We start from the raw sequence: 19,650 nt of genomic DNA on the forward strand, positions 1-19,650 counted from the left end.
CCAACTTTAAGGTTACGTAAGAATACAATATGTACTTACATTGTATACAAAATTGTAAAAAATAATTTAAAAAGATGTAATCTATATATAAATCATATTTTAAAGCAAATTAGAACAGGTAAGCTCTCATATTGCAAATTGAACATTTTAGTACCTCTTCCTCTGACGTTACCTTTATGGTCCTTCAAGCTGCGCGTCTCCAAGGCGCCGGCGGACCCGGTGTCAGACTCCACGTCGTCCACAGAGGGGCGCTCCGACACGTCAGAGGGAGTGGTTTCATCCGGGTCCTGGTGGTGCCCCGACCTGAAGTGGTTGCCGTGCATGGCCGCGTCCATGGCGGCCGCGTAGCCCGTTGATAGTGCACAGTTGTCCTCGGCGAGAGGAACCTGACAGAAACATGGAGATGTTCATCACTGATTGTCAGAGAAAGAGGTTGGTGACACTGGACAGAGCTGTTGGTTTTTCTATTACAGCGATTGCAAATGTATTTGTAAGCCTATTAAGATAGAGCTGGACACCAAGATCGAAGCCTATGGTAACTTTGGAGGAGCTGCAGAGGATCACACATCAGGTGGAAGAATCAATAACTAGTCATCTTCTCAAAAAGTATGAAATTTTGGGCCAGATGATCATATTGTGGGGATGCTCCTCTTCAGAAGAGGTAAGTATAATTATGATTAAATAAACTGATGTGATTGTACCATCCGTTGCTTTCCTACGCAGTTCCCTTTGATTCTCATTTCCCTTCAGTACTCCGCGTGTGATTTCTTCCATTGAGCTCAATTTCTCACATTGGATTTTAACTGGGTTTCTACGCTGTTTTAGAATTGTAGTTTGCCTGTAGCTTTAGCAGCGGTAGCGGAGCAAGTAAACAATGTCGTTCAGTCTGTGTTGGCCACATTTCTAAATATTAAATCAACAGCAGCAGCCGCCTCGTTGGGCTCGGTATTTGTTTCTTCGCAGTGGAGGACTGTTGTTTACAGTGCAGGCAATTTCCAGTAAGCTTCATGGCACCGCACTGGTGCATTACAAACGAGACAGCCAAATGTCAGCGATTGGGTAAAATTGAAAACTTCGACACAATCCACAATGTCGCCAGGAAGCAATCGTTTCTCAATTTACAAGAGTCCAGACCCTTTGTATGAAGCAAGTAATGTTCAGACCAGACTGACAACAGGTATCAATATTTTTGCACTTTTTCTGAATATGTTTCTGTATATTATCAGAAATCTGTGTCTACACTCTAACAATATGTGGAATCTTTCATTTAAACACACTGACACTTTCTACTGATTTCCATGCAAAAATCAGGTCAGAAGATTTTCATCCTACTATTATCTGGTACAGTGGAGGGGACGTAATTGAAGACTAAATATAGATCGCACACATCGTCAGGCTCAATGTCATATTTTCTTCATAATAGGTCCAAAGTTTGAAATATCAATATTTTCACTTTACTAAGAGTAAGCAGAAGACAGAAAAAACGACTCTGATGTTGAGTCGCATTCCTTAGGACACTGTGACCGCTCTCTGACCTTTGACACGCCAGAGATGATCAGCGTGCTCCTCTTTGTTGGAGTCTTCCGGGCCGATTTGGATGCAGACTCTGTCAGCTGCCGAATGGCCGTCTCTGCAACAGGATCCAGGCCATTAGACAGGCGACTGCTCTCTGAGCAACACAAACACACACATCTACGTCAGCGCTGCACTAATAAACCGGAAACGACGTTTGTGTCTAAGCATGACATTTGGGACGCGAGTGCTACAAAAGAGCTACATGAGGTTTTTGAAGAGAAGCGTCCAGACAGAGCGCATAAAGTGTAAAAGAAGAGCATTACTCTTCACTCGTGTTACATCCCTGCTTGCAGCTTATCCTACTTTGCATCTGTTTTGCAAAACAATGTCTGGTTTTCAGTGTGCGACTCACTGCTCGGGTTGGGACTGCTGCTGCCTCTTTCGTCCACCAACACGGCCGCCTTCTTTTCGCTCACCTCGACTTTGGATGGTGAACGCAGCGGGGAATCACCTGAAAGGCAAAATGGCTGTACAGTTACTAATTTTACAGCAGCTGGGCGCCATAAAGTTCTGGGCTCTCTAGACAAACCTGGGCTGCGATCGAGCTTCATTCGCGACTGCACGGTGGTGACGGTAGTGACTATGGTGCCATCTGGCGTGACTGTTCGATCCACGTCGACCTTCTTTGTAGGGGTCAACGAGGAGCGAATAGGGAAAGCGTTCGGGGAACTGCGAGGGTCAACGGTTTCTACGTACAGCAGCTAGAAAAGTACAAGCATTAGGTAAAGATGTAACATTCAACATAAAAAAAAATAAAACATGGTAACTTTAAAAAAAACAAAGACTCCATAATTGGGAAAATGCTAAAATTGAATTTGTGACAAATTAAAAAAAAAGCTTCTAATGGATGAAAGTAACTTCATAAAAGTTTTAAAATAACTGTAGAGGCATCTTGTTCTCACCTCTGTGCTGATGGTGGCGTCTGGTGCTGAGCCAGGGCCGGAGCTGAGACACAGAACATGTTGCCCAGTCGGGGTTTTAGACTGCAGGTTTATGGCGATGGCGGCGTGACCAGGAAGAAACTCTGTCAGGGTTGAGCATAGAGAAACATCACTACGAGTCTCACCGATACGCTTTTCTAATTTTTACAACACGTACAAAATGTTATCCTTTTCTGTAGCTGAGAGACTTTTCAAAGTTTTGTCTCTCTACCCTCAAATAGAGCAATTTGTTAGAACTTTCTGTAATAAACCAACACAAATGTCATATGGTTGTAAAGTGGAAGTGTTTCATTTTTATTTTTTTTCTATTTTAAACTGAAGCTGCACATTTTTATCATCTTGGACTCTTAAGATTTTTCCCCATTCTTCTTTATAAAACAACTCACGCACATTCAGATTAGATGGAGAGCTTCCCTAAACATCAAAAACGCATCCCACAGGATGACACTTCCACCACCGTGTTTCAGGATGTGGAGAATGTACTCAGGGAAACGGGTAGTGATAGCTTCCCATCACACACGGTGTTCTGCATATTGGAAAAAAGTTACATTTTGTAACTGAACAGAGAATATTCTAACGTGTCTCCAGGGTTACATGGTTTATATTGTGCTGCTTGTTCATTAATTTTCTCTAAGAAACCTCTGAGGCCTTCACAGAACAGCTGGATTCAATAATTAACTTACAAAAGCACAACATTTTTATTCTGGAGCAGCAGAGTAAAGGAGGTTGAATACAAAAGCAAGTCTCCCCTTTCCAATTTTAATTTGTAAAAATTGTCAAAACAATTTATGTCGTTCTACGTTGTGTTGGTCTATCAAATATTTCTCAGTAAAATAAACCGGCATTTTTAGTTGCAACAAGGCAAAAACGCTGAAAAAGTTCAAGAGGTACAAATACTTTTCCGAGGTACTAAGTAGTGAACATTTCCTAGAAATAATCTATTGCGGCGAGTCTGCCAGCTGTGCAGTTTCAGACACGGATGATTTTGCTTGAACAGTCTAAACGACGTTGCTGATCAGGTTTGTGGACTGCTGCCAGCAACAAACTGCTATTGAGATTTTCCTTACGCTCTCTTGTGCCGCTCCGCTCCAAAAGCCTGAACCTGAGCTCTTTGGTTTCCGGGCCAAGCTCCCTTAAACGCACACACACACACAAAAAAAAAACTTCTCAGAACCCAAAGGAGAACACATGTGGAAGAGTCAAAATGTAAAACACTGTCAAACACTTTACTTTGTGAGAGTCTTTTACATTGATTTAATTTGCTGTCAGCTTGTGACTCTTATGTCTTATTTTACATGAAATAAAAGGTTTATCTTGCAGAACCATGAAGAACACGTGGAAGCTTACAGAGTCATTTCTTCGCGCCACTCCAGGGCAGCGTCGGGGTTCCTCGGCACAGGCAGGAAGCAGGTCCTCCTCTCTGCCGACGGCTGGTCCAGACTCAGGACGCAGCACAGCTCCCCTGATCTGGACCACAGGCCTGTGTGTTCGGACAACACGGCAAGAACGTGAGAACTCGACTCTCAGCAGAATAATAATAAAAAAAATAAAATAAGCGGAAACGATCTGATGCAGGGAGAGAATATCTGACCTTTACTTAAGGTCACCCTGAGCTGCTGGAGAAGGAGCCGCCTCACTAAGAACCCATGGGATGTGGAGCTGGCTCCCACTGAGAGACGGTCCATTGGGGACTGGGAGTGCGCAGGGATGACAGTGCAGAACGGAGTTTTAATCTACTTAAACCCATAATCTATCAGCAGAATTCAGCCACTGGCATTCGTTCGCGTCAAAAAATAGATGATAATTAATTTGTCCTCTGAGTGACAAGCAGAGCGCTTCTCTCACCACGCTAGGAGACATGGAGGCCTTGAGGTTGAGGACCATGGCCGGGTGGGCGCTGAACAGCGTGTCTTCAACCATTCCTTTGATCATGTCCAGGTCTGCTGTGGCCTCCGAGCGCTGAGAAAGTAGAAACAGCGACATTCAGTCCTCCTCTAACGATGCTCAGCATCGCGGAGTTAAACAGAACCAATTGCTTTAATGTTCGTTTCCTGTCATTTCTAATCATATTCTAAATTCTTCGCCATTCGCGGTTTGTCCTACATCCCTGTTTTCTAATTCTGACTGTCGTCATTTGTGAAATTAATTAGCGATGATAAATATTTGCTTGCCACAAATGAGTGGGGGCATGCATGCTCATGCTGCAACATTCCAGAGCGACATTTCCTCCATGACTCACGATGAGTTAAATGGGCTAAAAAGTGACTCACATGCAAATTCCTAATAGGCTGCTCCAGATTTATTAAAAGAATCTGAGAGCACAAAAAACAAGACAAACATTTGCATGGTGTACGCTTGATTTTTATTTTTTTTTATTTGAATGCATGCACACTTTTGGTTGGAAGAGACGGAGCTGTGTTAGAAATGAGACCTTCGCTGGCTGCAGGTATATCAGATGTGCTTGGTGTCAGTTATCGAATGTTCTTACCTGTCTCTGCAGTTTGCAAGGAGACACGGTGAGAGAAAATGACGGCTGCTTGGAAAAAGTCCAAGATATCAGCAAGCCCTCGTCCTCCACTTCCTCCAGGGACACGTCCACCTGTCGGAGACGGACAGTCAGGTAACCCATCCGATGGAGGGACAAAAAGCAAGACAAAAGCAAGAATAATAACAATAACAAAGTCTGTGCATTCCAACCCATGTGTCTGTAGTAGCAATTTTGACTAAAACATTTCAATAATTTTCTGCCATTTTTTTTTTTAGCTTAAACGGCTTTCGTACCTTAGCCATCATCGGTGCAGTAGTGATCTGATACGTATCCATGGAAACAGCAGCGGGTGACTGCTGGGTCACAGTCACAGGAAACGTCAGCGTGTCTACCCAGCATTTACAGCGTAACACCTACAGAAGGAAGACAGGACGAGACGCGTCACAGAAAACCTATCTTGGGTTTGTCTCTGCAAAACGTGGCGTCCGACATGACGGGACAGGGGAGATAAGACAGGTTTCACTGTCAGAAAGAGAAACTCCGCCTCGTTATCACACAGATGAATCGATTTTATCACTGTCAAACGCATTCACACAAGAACTGAGGTGATAACAACAACAACAAAAAAAGTCATTTGGAGATATATTTGTCCCGTAAAACGTTTAAGAAATGAGTTGGTCTTTATTAACTGGATGCATGATGAATTACCCAGTTCAACTTTAATGTGTTTAACTGGGATTTCATGTGGTAGAGGTGTACCACCTAAAATGTAAATAAAATACATTTCAGTTTTTGTTACTAATACGGAAAAGAAGAAGACTAAATGTATTTCTTACCATTTTGTTCGCTGACTGGTCAGTGCAGGTCACGCTATCTATTGCAGAGCCAGCGGTTAGCTGGAGACTGCTGTCAAAAGTTATCTGGAGGGAACTCTGGCGGAGGAAGAGAAGGAGAAAATTGTAATAAGTACACAATAGGAAAAATAGGACACACACACATGGCATATGGCAGGAAAGATTCTGCTGTGTTTTGCCTTTCACTAACAGTAAAATACACTTCTCGTATTTCTCGTTTATCAGGTCAGACATTTGAATTTAAAGCATATTTGGTTCCAGTTGTGGTGTCTAAAGCAGAAACCGTGCAATCAATGCTTCTTCCTGATCCAAGCATTGATTGGATCAATCAATGCTTTATCCAATCAAGCATTGATTGGATCAATCAATGCTTTATCCAATCAAGCATTGATTAGATTAATCAATGCTTTATCCAATCAAGCATTGATTGGATCAATCAATGCTTGATCCAATTGATTGGATCAATCATTGATCCAATCAAGCATTGATCCATATGCTAACATATGCTAAGATAGAACATATCTATCCATCTAGCATATTAGCATATGCTAATATATGCTAAGATAGAACATATCTTAGCATATGTTCTAAAAACATATGCTAAGATAAAAAAAAGTTCATCAAGACAAAGACAAGAACAGTAGAATCTTTCCCCAGTAGTAAATCACCCACAGCCACTTCCAAAGCACTAAAAATGCTTCCAAAGCAAAGTTAAATGTTCTCAAAAGTGTTCCTTTGCAAAATGCTACTAAGATAATAATTTTTAAGACATTGGAGAAACCTGTCTTCTGCATTTGAATGCCTGCGCTTACCTGGATAAAAGCAAAGGTAGCTTTCTGGATAAGTGGACTAATGGTAATCTGGATCTATGCATACTTGCAAAAAAAAAAGAAAGAAAAAACTATGAATAAAACATATTTTTCTGGTAGTAAGCAGAAATTGATAGAAATCTATACAAACTGGCCCCTAATAAACGTCTACTGATTGGAGCTGCTCAGCCAATCCTGCGAGTCAGTTGTTCCGGCAACATCCATTACAAAAACTGCATCAGTCAGTGCTTAGTCATGCAAACAGCAAAGCTACATTTCCTGCCTGAGAGTCTGGCTCGGAGGATAACCCGTACAACACAAACTGGTGTCTCATTACTGAGAAGAAGTCCAAGGAAATCATGGAAACACCAGCGGTCCGTATGGACCAAAACATTGGTTCGATTGGACGGTTTTAACTGGCACAGATGATACAAGTGTGGTAAAACAAATCTCCTATTGTCAGAGCATATGTTCCGCTGGGTCCGAGTCCAATCTATCTCAAACACAACAGTAGAGGCGGGGCAGAAGAGCGGAGGGGGATACAATAAAGTTTACAATGTGTGTGTGTATGTGTGTGTGTGTGTGTGTGCGCGTGCGTGCGTGCGTGTGTGTGTGTGTCAGTGTTGCAGGCGGACAGGCAGGAGGCCAAATGCAACACTGCAAGCTTACATAGGTTCAAGTAGACTAGCACTGCAGTCACATGACTGGTCTGTACAACTGACTGTGTTTACTTCAGTTGGCTGGCGAGAAAACCTGCACAGATGTCCAATCATTTTGAATATCCAAAACTGCAGAAAATATGTGATGGACTACAGATTGTTAGGTTTATGTGGCTGCTGTCGAATAAGAGATTGGTGAATCGTAAAAATACAATCGGAACAAAAGAGAAATGACAGGTGAAAGCATCGTCAGCAACGATGCAGGAAAAGACAAGAAGGCGAGAGTGAGGGAGTCTGGGAAGCTTCACGGAGCCCGAGCCACTGAATCACCAGAAAAACAAACACAGCAGAAATACAACACAAATCAGAATCAGCGTTTCCAGCTCAGATTTGTGGCTCTTTGGAGTGTCAGACACAGTAACCAATTGATAAAAAGCAGGGACAAGTTTCTATTCTTGTAAATGTCTTCAGGAAACACAAGAGCCACGCTGCCAACATGGATCACATTACAATACGGCCAGAGGGAAAGTTGGGTCACCAGAATTGCATTCTCTGTGTGTTCTATCAGAGCTCATCTCATTGTCTGCTAATTATCTGGGCTGAACTTTCTACTCCTACGGCTTCATTAACCCATCAATGTATCTGTCTACTGTCTACATATGCACTTCTTTTTATATCTGCTCTCATTAGGCCAACAGGAAGTCTACCCCGGAGAGGTTGCCAGTGCTTTACAAGGCTCATTCAGAAAAACAATCATCCACAATCTGTAAAAAGGAGTCAGGAAGTATTCATACATATGTTACTTCTAAAAAACTAGGATATGGACACGAATACCATTTCTCTTTTGGATCAACAAAGTATTTTTGAACATTATCGATGAGAGCATTCTAGAATCCATGCAGCTCCAGCAGTGTCTCTAAAACATATTTGAAAAACTTAATTGTTCACTTACTGCTAATGATAATAATATTCATTAGGTGTGATTCCAGTGGGATTTCTTAATTGTTGCAATGCTAACTCTTAGCAGTAGAAGCGTATAACACTGTGTTTGTCTCCATTTTATGCATTCGAGTCATGTTTATTAATAGACGTGCCAGAGTGCTATGTGTACCACTGGTTCAATGACATATAAACTTTCAGAAGGGCTGATAAAAACTGAACTCAAGGTTAGCTGGGGAACTCTGACTGCGTAAGTCCAGAGGATGTTGTAGTAAAATGTTTCCCCTACAACTGGAGATGCAACAGTGCAACTATTGACAAGCAGCAACGCAGCAGCAACGCAGCAGCAGCGCAGCAGCAACGCAGCAGCAACGCAGCAGCAACGCAGCAGCAACGCAGCAGACTGTTTTTGAAGGTGATTTTGAATTTAAAACTAATTTTATTCTAACGACGGAATAAAAGTGAGAAACATACTGAAAGACTGAGGAATGGGATCTTGAAAATTTCTATTAAGAATTTCTGTATTGAAAATATTTATAATTTATGCATTTATATGCTATATATATATGCTAATTTACACAGCTCAGGAAAAAATTAAGAGAGCACTTAAAATGACCAGTTTTTCTAATTTCACTCTTTATAGGTAAATGTTTGAGTAAAATGAGCATTGTTCTTTTATTTTCTATGAACTACTGACAACATGTCTCTGAAAGTCAAAGTAAAAATTTGGTATTCATTTGCAGAAAATGAGAAATTGTCACAATAACGAAAAAGACGCAGCGCTTTCAGATGCAGAGTTCATATTCACTTAGAAACAACAATACTAATGTTTTTACTCAGTTCAGAAATCAATATTTGGCGGAATAACCAGGAGATTTTCAATGGGGTTCAGAGCAGTGGGCCCTTAATTTTTTACAGAGTGTATTTTGGAGTAGCAAGAAGCAAAACCTTTATTTTTTAGCTTTTGATTGTGATTGATTGTGATTTTTTGTTTTGTGAGAAGTACTATACAAAACGTTTCTGTTTAATCACAGAATTGAATTTTTGCTTGTCCATGAGAAGGACAAGAGTGCAGACAGCCTCCTGAGGACATCCATGGTGTCATTTCAGGTTTGTCAGCATCACTCCCTCTGGGTCCAGCTGGTTCTGTAAAGCATGTGGGTCAGCGAGAAATACCCCGGCCCTCTGGCTTCTGATGACCCTTTTGGATGATTCCTTTTGTGTGCTTTGTTTACTTTGCAAATCCGAGGCCAAGACTATAACAAGTAAAAACTGTTTGCATAGGAGTGCAGGCACATGCGCCGCTCCTGCTGGGGACGTTCTCATCACGTTTAAATTGATAAGGTTTATAACCGCACATGACGAATAAAAAACAACCCCACGGGTTCAATGACACTAATCTGGACATTTGGACAAAGACACACTAAAAGAAAAAGACATATTTAAGGAACATGGCTTTCATGATGCGCCGTAGTTGTAATGCAAACTGCAACATTGAAACAAACATGTTTGCCTTGGTAAACAAGAGCTTTAGTTGAACAGCTTTAATATACATGTAGTGAATTTAAATATTTTTGCACACTTACTTCCTCAAGCATAAATGTTGATAAACTTGTCTCATTCCGATGGTTGGACTTAAATCTGACTCATGAGTTTTGACTTTGAGTGTTTGATATTTTTTGTACACTTACTTCCTCGAGCATAAATGTTGATACGCCTCACTCTGATGGCTCGACGAAAGTTTTTGTACCGAGTTCTGGATTCTCCAGATTAGATGCATCAAATTTCTTGAAACTTTTATTCATTGACAGGCCCAGGATACCATTTGTTTTTAAATTATAGTCCAAAGTATAATTGGAAAACTACAGAGCAAAGAGCTACTCTGTCTAAATCTACAGCAACAAAATCTGAGAAGTTATCGTGTCTGTCTTTCTGTGCACTATAAACATGAGCATACGAACAGGTTAGACTGACGTTAAAATACTCAGGGATTCATTTAATCTACTGACCAGTCAAGTTTTAATGAGCTTTAACTACACAGACAAGTGATGACTCAGTGGCAGTTAATACTGCACAAATATGTATTTACTTTGCACTTCTACGTTGTACAAAGATGCACCAGCATGCTTTTTATTTTTCATGTGATCCTGTGACATACCTCATAGGATCTTTAACCAGGACAGTCTGCCACAGATTATTTGGATATGTAAAAATATGATGTGGCATGAGCCCGACAGCCTAGAGACACGGTTTATACAGCACACATCTGTGCTACTGCTAAAACAAAACCACTGTGACACCATAATGTCAATGAACTAACCGTCACTTGGTTTAATCTCATGCTATGCAATGCTGATGCTCTGTCAGTATCGATGAAGATTCAATCAAATTAGCTATGTTGATGTTGTGTTTTTGTTTTGTGCTCCTTTATAATTACTTCTGGGTATATTATTGTTAGAAGAGGACTTGCTACTATCAGTTGTTTATTTTTGCCATTTTGATTTTTCCTCATAAGTAAATTCTTTGTTTGTAGTAGTATCATTTATTCCCTGCCTTTTGGTTTGTAGCTCTTTCTGAGTCTTATTTCAGCTCCTTTTCTCGTAACTAGTCTCCGTCCCCCAGTTTCTCTTTCATTCTGCCATTAGCCTTTCCACCTCAGCTGACCAGCTTATCTAGTTCCTTTGTCATTTCCCATCCCATCCATGTCCTGCTCTATATGATTCCTCTTGTAAGTTCTTCAGATATTTATGACTAAAAACAGCTCTTTCCACAGTCAGTCTCTGCCCTGGGGTCATATAACCTGTAAACAGGTCAGTCAAATGCTCCAAGTTGCTCCCGCGGCATGGTGGTATGACCTATACTTTGAGTAATTCATTCTTCAAATTAAGTCATTACTCTTCAATGCAACTTCTTGTAACAATTGGTAAATTGAACTGTAATGGATTGTAAATGACAAGAAATTGAATAAACATAACATTAAGGCAGTCAAATTTATCAAATGATACAATTGGTTGTTTTTTTTAACTGCGATGACAATCAGCTGTTATTTGCCCACATTTTTATCATTGTTCTCTTTTGTTCCCACCATCACAATGTCCATCAGTAGTGAATGAGGGTTTATCGATACAGTCACTAAATCATAGTACAAACTTAGTACTGGTGAATGTACGATACTTGAGTAACATTAGCCTTGTACGCATTACATCCAAACTGTCCTTTTCCACATGTTGGTATCACGATTACGACGGTGCTTTGGCGTGTCACGCAAAAGGTTCAAGTCAAATTAAAACCATGCGTTATCTTTTTGTACTCAAACCAGTTTTGTTCAATCAACCTCAGGGAACTGACAATTTTAGTAAAAGTTGGCTATTAAAGTAAATCCGGCTGCTGAAGATTAATCTCGCCCACAGCTGTGACTGAAGGATAAAACGGGTTGTTTCCTGCACTTTCATATTAAATGAGCTCTGAGTGCCTAATGTCCCCCGTCGTTAGGAAGGAATCTACAGTGCTTGAGCATAATCACAGGGCATTAATCTTCCAGCAACTGGCAGCCATTGAAATTAACTGCATCATGAAGCTAATCACAAGGCTCCTTATAATTGCAGATTGTGAGAGAACAGGGAGCTTCCTTTCAAGCATCACCCCGTGATGACTGCTCCACATCTTGTGTCAGCTGCTTTATATTCTGCGTGTCGAGGGTGGCCAGTCTGTCAAGCCGTCTGTGCAAAGTAACCCAGTCAAATTGTCGCATCTCCGAAGTCATGAATATAACAACAGCTTGCACAGGAAATACTTCAGCATGCAGATGGATAAAGAACTGAGTCAAACAGCAGACACTCTGATGTCTTGAAGGTGCAGGAGGATAACAGGAGGACAGGAGTGATGTTTACCTCAGTAAAATTATACCGGGCGGATTTGTACAGTGGCTCTCAAAAGTATAACCCACTCCTATTAAAATGTCAGGTAGGATGCAAAAAATGAGACCAGGATAAATAACTTCAAAGCATTTTCACATTAAGTCTGATATTAACTCTGTAAAACTCAAACAAAGAGAAAATATCTTATTGATGTGCAATAGCTCAGTTGCACAAGTGTGAACACCCTGAAGCTGACCACAATGACCACAATGAACCGATTCAATTCTCTTTGGTAGGAATCTAGACTGTGTCTAGTGAACGACTTCCGTTCATACCCAATCATGACACTCACCTTTTTCCAATCAACCTGTTCACTTGTAGAATGTTCCCAACAATTTAAAAAAAAAAAAACATTCCTCAATTTTTCCTGCCTTTTGTTGTCCCTTTCCCCATGTTTTTGGAAAGTGTTGCAGGCATCAACTTCCAAAATAGTGAATATTTGCAAACCACCACAGCGTTTTCTCCTTGAACATTAAATTTCTTGCCTTTGTAGAGTATTCAATTGAAAATAGGTTTAAAAGGATTTGCAAGTCATTGGATTCTGGTTTTATTTATGCTTTACGCATGTCACAACTTCAGTGGAATTGGGATTGTACAATGTATCATTTGATTATTTATCTTAACACTACAAAAACCTAGCATTTTAACAGGGTGTGCACACTTTTGGAAAAAAAATTAAAATCTTGCCTCTTCCTTAATCTCAAAGAAATGAAGAAAATACCACTGGAATACTTTAGGGATGGTGGAAATAGTGGCTCTTGCAATTCATTGTTTTTAAAGTATAGGTAGCTGCACAGACTGTGAAGGAAATTACAGAATATCCACAAATGAATCCATCCTTTCTTTTTTCAACTAAAGCTTTTGGAATCTGATATCTAATCTTTACTCGTGCTAGGTGATAAATCTGAAGACAAAGAATTAAAATCTTGTGACTTTAGGAATATCAAAGGACCATGTATAACTCAACTGCACTAACGGAGTCAGTCACTTTACAACGCTGTTTGGTAAAGTAATGTGGACGAACGCCCAGTTTGTCCACAGTCCACCATGCGCTCGGCCATCTGCTAATCTGCCAGGCCAGGGTGACGTAAATGTATTTTCTTCTACACGAGGGACCACCACTTCCCTCCCTGCTCAAATAACATCCAGCCCTGAGTTTATGACCATAAGGACTGAAAGCACCAACAACACATGCTACGACAAAACCATCACTCAAAAAGAGGTGCCACAGACTAGAGAAAAACAGCAATGTCTGAAACCCTTCCATGCAGCATTGGTAGGACACACAGGAAGCTCTGCTGAAAGTGAGTCTCAGGCCCTCTGAAGCCTTTATTACTCTCATCCCATTGTTGTGGCCTCTGGGTGTCGAGGTCGGGTCGTCCCTGAGGAAGGTTTTGCTATGAGAAGCACAATTCTGAGTCAACATTACAGAGACAGAATGAGGATTCCTCGTTGGAAAATATTAATGAATAAACCCAAAGCAAGCTTGATCTTTTAGAAAGTTATTTAGCCTATTTGCAAAAGTAAAAAGGATTTCATTTCTGTATAAATAATCAGGGGTCCCATCTTTTTCTACAACGAGCAGCTGCACTCACTCAGGGAAATACAGCAGCTTGTGTTTTATGTGCAGTCTGAGAACTAAAATAAGTTATTTTGACCTTAAGATCAACGCAGTTAAAATATATCTGTGACATTTGTCTCACTGGGTCGAAAGCAATCATTTATTCTCCATTTTCATATATCGTAGATAATAATGTCGGTGTCCTCTTTTTAACAGGCTCAGATGAGACGGAGTGTCGAAGCGTATTGTGTTGTTGACATCTGTGAGTCATAAAAAGTTTTTATGTTTTGTCAGAAATCAGTGTTGTTCTGTCAGGTTATTTTGTCAGCCTCGTCACGTTACACAGTTTCTGACATGTCTTGTGGTAAAAACTTAAAACCAATAAATAACTTTTTTTTTCTCCATCTTGTCCATCAGATTCATTGTCTGCCTCTTGTCATCTACTGCAGGGATGGGCTGTTTATTATAGTATTATAAGCTTAAGTAAATGTATAGCAATTTCCGAGAGTCATTACGTAAACATTAAAAAATAATAATTTGTATTGTGTTCCCTATTGCTCAAAAAATGCTGTGGCTGCCAGCCGTGGATTGTTGCGTTCATTCATTTTTCATAAATCCAATGGATCAATATGGTTGAATAGAAGAAAAATTAAGATTAATTGGAAAAAGTGTACATAAACATGCGGTCAGTAATGGCTTCATCACCAGCGTTTTTCTTCTAACAACAGCCTTTCTCGCAAAACGGTTTTAACATAAATTGATAAAGATGACCTCCTTTCCGAGTTGCTTCATAAATCACAAACTGCCTGCGATGTTTTAAACACACGCGCGCGCACACACATGTGGCCTTTCATAAATGAAACTGGCACAGGAGATGAGTGGAAGCTCCATGCAAACAAAACAAGCATAAAACTTTTGTGAACATGACCCTGAGATATTTGAACTCCTCCACTCTCCCCCTTCTCTGGACCGAAAGCCTGGTCTCAAATTCAATTTTAATAAACTACAAAAACAGTGATTAACATAATGAATATTTATTTTTGTGTTCTTCAAGTGAAGCTCATGCATTGTACTTTTCCAGCTGTATGAGTTGTGATTTCAAAATGGGAAGAAAAAAAAAATGTGATTCTGATTTTGTTTCCACAATCAAGACACTCTTTGAGTTGTGCATTTAAAAGAAAAACTGAAAAGGTTGCCCACTGTTTAATCAGTATTTTACCCTCTGAACTTTCCTGACTTTCATTTCCAGTAAGACAAACACTCAGCTTTGTTATTTACACCACACCCTGCTCTCACACATCTGATTAGGTTTCTTAGACAATTGTACTTTCACTTTATGATGAGAGAAAAGCCAAAAACTCCCCGAGGAATTTCTAAAAAAAAAAAAAATAGCACAGGAGTTGACATCAGTAAATCTCTGGTGTTAAACCAGTTTAATGTCCCAGTGAGTACAGCAATTTGCAGCACTTATACATCTATAATGTTTTAGGGTTTTTTTCTATTATAGATTCAAATTCTATCAAAACATACTTTTCAGTATGTTTATTTTTAAACATTTGTTTCCCTCCTGACAGCATCAATCCTATGCGCTGTAAAGGATTTAGACGCTGAATTGAAGCCACATCATGACTTTGTTCCTGCAGGGTGGCTCAAGTTTTGTCTCGCGCAGAAACAGAGCCGTGAAGCGCGAGTCAGAGCCGAATGTGACTCTTGCGGGGACCCTGGTGCAGAGCGCCGCTCTCGTGTCTGCTTTCACCTCAGCTGCAGGAACCTGTCAGCCGAGTGGCGGATGCTGGATGTTTACGAGAAGCAAAGAATGCGATAAGGCTGCTTCTTGCAAACAGACGAAATCCTAAAGCAGGTTTTTCCCGTCCGGTTTCTGGTGACTATAAGTCATGCTATATTATCTGGGCTAAAAGGCCTCTCAGCAAGAAAGAAGTCATCACTTCAACAGCAACCAAAAAAGTCAACAGTCGGGCACAAATGTTTTTGGATACTTGTCCTGCGGTCTGAAAAGGAGGACGCTTGAAAGCTTAAGAACACCAATACAGTGGTGGCAGCATCATGTCAGGTGAGGAACTGGTGCGCTTCGCAAAGTGGAAAACATTAAAAGGAAAGAACTTTATGTGGATCTACCAAAGCAGGACATCACATCAGCCAAGGAGTTAAAAATTGCCAAAAATGGGACTTTCAAATGGACATTGAGCCTAATTATACCACTAAGTTGGTTACAAAGTAACTTAAGAGCAACAAAGAAGTCAACAATTTCGAGTAGTCATCACAAAGCCTTGATCTCAGTCTCAAAGAAAATTTGCAAGAACAGCTAAAAAGGTGTGCGGGAGGAAGGCGGCCTACACAGATGTTACACAATTCTGTCAGGAGGAACGGGCCAAAGTTCCAGCAAAAGAACTAGAAATACTTCCAAGTAATCCTACTGATCTAGAACTAGAAATGTTCAGTCTGATTTATTGCCCCACAGAAAAAATAGCTTTGCAATATCTGGTTTTAACTGTACATCATGTGACCTTTATACCTGGAAGCAAGGATTATCTCGGCTAGAAAGGGTCCAAGTGCACGTCCTCTAATCTACTCTCTAAAGTACGGGTGAAATTTGTGGTGCTTAAGGGTTCGACAACAATCCGCTGATTTGCATACAACCCAGACACATTTAGAGACAGATTGCTCAGTGCGCAGCAGATATTTTATTGCTATGACTGAGCTCAGCACACTTTGGCTCTCGCAAAGACAAACAAGACCCAGGCAGCTTGTCTCTACCTCACCCCATCTGCCAAGTCCAAAAAAATAAAAAATAAAATAAAAAAGTCTTCCTCTTTTTAACCATTTCTAAAGGGTTAACGGTGAAAACAGCTCAATCTGAGCACAATCCCTATAACTGCCTTGCTAAAAGGCGATTGTGCTATCAGTGACCACATGTTGGCCGCGTGGTGGTTTATTTTATGACTGCATGGCCGTCTTATGAATGAAGGTTCAGTAAAGTGCGGCTGGCATCTGGAAGGATAAAACAGTCGTTAAAGTGTCCAAAGTGCAGCCAAGGCTCAGTGGAGGCTGGCTGAGTTACTTGTGACCAACAGCTTCAAAGGGCAAAACGGATCAACTAATTAGGACCTTGAAAGATAACCGAGCTGGCACTGGCACGACTATCACTTTCTGCAGTGGAGTGGAAATGAGACTTTTTCTAGGAAAAATCATTTTACTCAGACGAATCGTGCTAAATTATTCCGTAAAAGGGTTCGCACGCTTTCACCGTTTCCCCTTTTTGTCTCCTTACCACCACAAACTATTATTTTGTTACTGCAATTTTTGATGATGGCACGAAGCAACATGGCGAGAGGAACTACAATAGTAAATGGTTTTCATAAATTTTACACAAAAAATAATCAGAAAAATATTCTGTGCATTTGTATTCAGCCTCGTTTACTTCGACACCTGTAAATACGATTCCACGCAATCAAAAATCTGGGATTAATGGAAGAGCGGCAACAAGACACAGCAGTCAATAAAATGCTATGTGTAGCAAACAACAGCGCATAACCCAAAACAAACACATCCAAATGGTGAAACATGGTGGTAGCAGCATCATGCTGAGGGGAGACCTTTCTTCGGCGGCTTCAGGTAAGCTGGGCAGATTTTGTAACTAAGCTGCAGCTATTTTGAAAGGAAGAAAAGCTTCAGTGTCTGCACTGGTAGAAAAATAGCCAAAAGATTTGCCACCAAATTTTGAGGAAAAGTGGCTCTAAAAAGTCTACATACCAGACTTCTTAGATTCTTCATTTGCAAATCATTTTGAAACTCATGCGTTTTTTTTCTTTCCGCTTCGCAGTTTGCACTATTTTGTGTTTGTTTATCACGTAAAGTGCAAAGTGATAAAATGTGGAGAAGCTTACAGGGACGAATTCTTTGGGAAAAGGTGTACTTTGGAATCCCATCAAAAATGAACAAAGGTGCTAATACTAAAAAAAGAAAGAAAGAAAAGGGCAATCCCTGCCTAAATTAGACATGAGTGCTGAACTCATCATGCCTGATTGACAGCTCGCCCGGTGTTTACCTGCTTATATTTGGCAGCGGCGGGGATGGAGTCGCCGTATTTGGGCTGCAGGTTCACTGAGCGGATTGATCTGACCCCCTTTAAACTCCCACACACGTTCGCTTTGCAGCATTTTTTTTTTTTTTATAAGTGGGGCGAGTGACAGGAGGGTTGTGGGGGGCGGGGGGGGGTCCCAGGGGCAAAGGGGGAGCCTTTCTTTGCCCCTGTAAGTCCCCAGTGGAAACACCCGACTGTGAAGTCCAGACTTTTGATTCACACAGATCAAAGGAACTATTCGAGGAAAAGGACCTTTAGAAGCGCATCATAAGCCCCTAACAATTTTCAGTCTGGCAGTTGTCCGAAACACTGACCACCACGATTCTTTCACTTACGCAGCTTGTTTTGACACAAGCATCTGGAAAAAGGTGAGATGTGATTTTCTCTCTGTATAGCACACATCCATCACGCACTATTTTTACTATGTGTGGGTGTTGCTGTGGCTGCGCTGACTAGTCTCGCCTCTTTACTCTTTTGTGCATTGATTGAGAGCGGTTACGCAAGCCTCTACCCATCCATCCTCTCACCGATTAGAAACACTCAAACAAAAAAAATCTCCCACACCTCCCTCCCACGGGCTCATGAACTCCCACTTAACTATTCACGCCTCTATTTAATCGAGCAATCCCAGGTGCATCAGTGTATAAAACACCTTTACCTGCTTAGGCTCTCAACTCACCCCATGCCTACACGCTTGCTCGTTCAGAGCCTTCACCCAGGTTCTTTGCCAGTGCTCCCTGAAGGACCTGAAGGAGAACAGGGAGGTCAGCAGGCCTTTGACCCCGGCCTCAGAGGCAGCAGCTCCATCCTTGCCAGAGCGCAGCTTCATCAGCAGAAAGCCCCATACGCCTCCAGCCTGCATCTGTTTGGGCTGCGTGGAGAAGACATGCTGCTGCCGCTGCAGCCAGGCTGTCTCTCGGCCGCCTTGCTTGGCTGCCTTCCTGGATTTCCAGAGCCGCAGTACAGTGAGCGAGTACTGGAGCAGCCATCCCAGCACTATGAGCAAGGAGGCGAGGAAGAGAGCCACCAGACAGAGCCAGCTCAACTCCTGGAGCTCCATCAGCGTCTCCTGCAGCCTCTCATATCCTCTGGTCCAGGTGGAAAGATCAGAACTGAGAGCAGGTCGACTTACTTTTAGCCTGGAGATGAAAACACACAAACGCAACGTTATTTTACAGGTTATAACAGAGGGATTTAACGTGCAACCCCCCTGCACCCTCCCCAACTTTGATGTGGTTATTTTTGGGTCACCCAGCATGTTTCCGAGGCACTGCAGAAGCCGATGTAATGAAAACTGCGTATATCTTCCACAGCAAATAAAAAAAAAACGACTCATGCAGACTAAACAAGAGGTCTACGCCGCGCACATCAACGGAGGAAAGACAACCAATCGACAGCAGCTTCGCACCAACCTGAAGTTTAATTTAAAGGCTCCGAGCTGCAGCCTCCAGGTAAGCGAAAGCGAATGAAGCTTTCTTCACGGCGACACGGAGCGAACCCAGCGGCTAAGATGAGTCCCATCTCCGTCCCTTCAGGGACCTGTCCGCCGCGGTCTCCCCGCTGTCCTCTACGGATCCCAAAGCAAACCTTCTGCTCTCTGTCAGGACATTACAGCCCGGGAGCCGTTTAAAACCTGCGCTGAATGTACAGCCCTGCCGCTGATACCAGCTTATTATGACGACCCGACAGAGGAGAGCAGTGACCGCCAGGGGGCGCCGTGGAGGAGGAAAGGATGAACAAAAACAAGCTGCGAAAGGGAAGAACTTCAAAATAAAAGCAGGCGCTTTTATATTTATATATATATA

The 19,650-nt window shown here is 41.6% G+C and overlaps 1 protein-coding gene across 2 annotated transcripts in view; it reads right to left on the reverse strand.

Moving 5' to 3' along the window:
* c2cd2l (c2cd2 like) overlaps positions 1 to 19,622 on the reverse strand; it is a 30,102-nt gene extending 10,480 nt beyond the window's left edge. Inside the window, exons 1-14 of one of the 2 annotated variants that reach the window (XM_015056767.1) lie at positions 19,258 to 19,622; positions 18,525 to 18,984; positions 5,841 to 5,936; positions 5,298 to 5,417; positions 5,005 to 5,115; positions 4,362 to 4,475; positions 4,108 to 4,207; positions 3,864 to 3,996; positions 3,584 to 3,648; positions 2,478 to 2,599; positions 2,105 to 2,276; positions 1,928 to 2,026; positions 1,536 to 1,630; positions 173 to 386 (exon numbers count right to left, since the gene is read on the reverse strand). In XM_015056767.1, the coding sequence (XP_014912253.1) occupies positions 173 to 386; positions 1,536 to 1,630; positions 1,928 to 2,026; positions 2,105 to 2,276; positions 2,478 to 2,599; positions 3,584 to 3,648; positions 3,864 to 3,996; positions 4,108 to 4,207; positions 4,362 to 4,475; positions 5,005 to 5,115; positions 5,298 to 5,417; positions 5,841 to 5,936; positions 18,525 to 18,905 (1,822 nt within the window). In that variant the 5' untranslated portion in view covers positions 18,906 to 18,984; positions 19,258 to 19,622. Of the gene's footprint in view, positions 1 to 172; positions 387 to 1,535; positions 1,670 to 1,927; positions 2,027 to 2,104; positions 2,277 to 2,477; positions 2,600 to 3,583; positions 3,649 to 3,863; positions 3,997 to 4,107; positions 4,208 to 4,361; positions 4,476 to 5,004; positions 5,116 to 5,297; positions 5,418 to 5,840; positions 5,937 to 18,524; positions 18,985 to 19,257 lie in introns of both variants that reach the window. The other variant, XM_015056766.1, reaches the window with a different exon arrangement.
* Positions 19,623 to 19,650: the final 28 nt, after the last annotated feature.

Source organism: Poecilia latipinna, unplaced genomic scaffold (assembly GCF_001443285.1).
Source record: "Poecilia latipinna isolate Pla-1442-1.1 unplaced genomic scaffold, P_latipinna-1.0 Scaffold1404, whole genome shotgun sequence".
Classification (NCBI taxonomy): domain Eukaryota; kingdom Metazoa; phylum Chordata; class Actinopteri; order Cyprinodontiformes; family Poeciliidae; genus Poecilia; species Poecilia latipinna.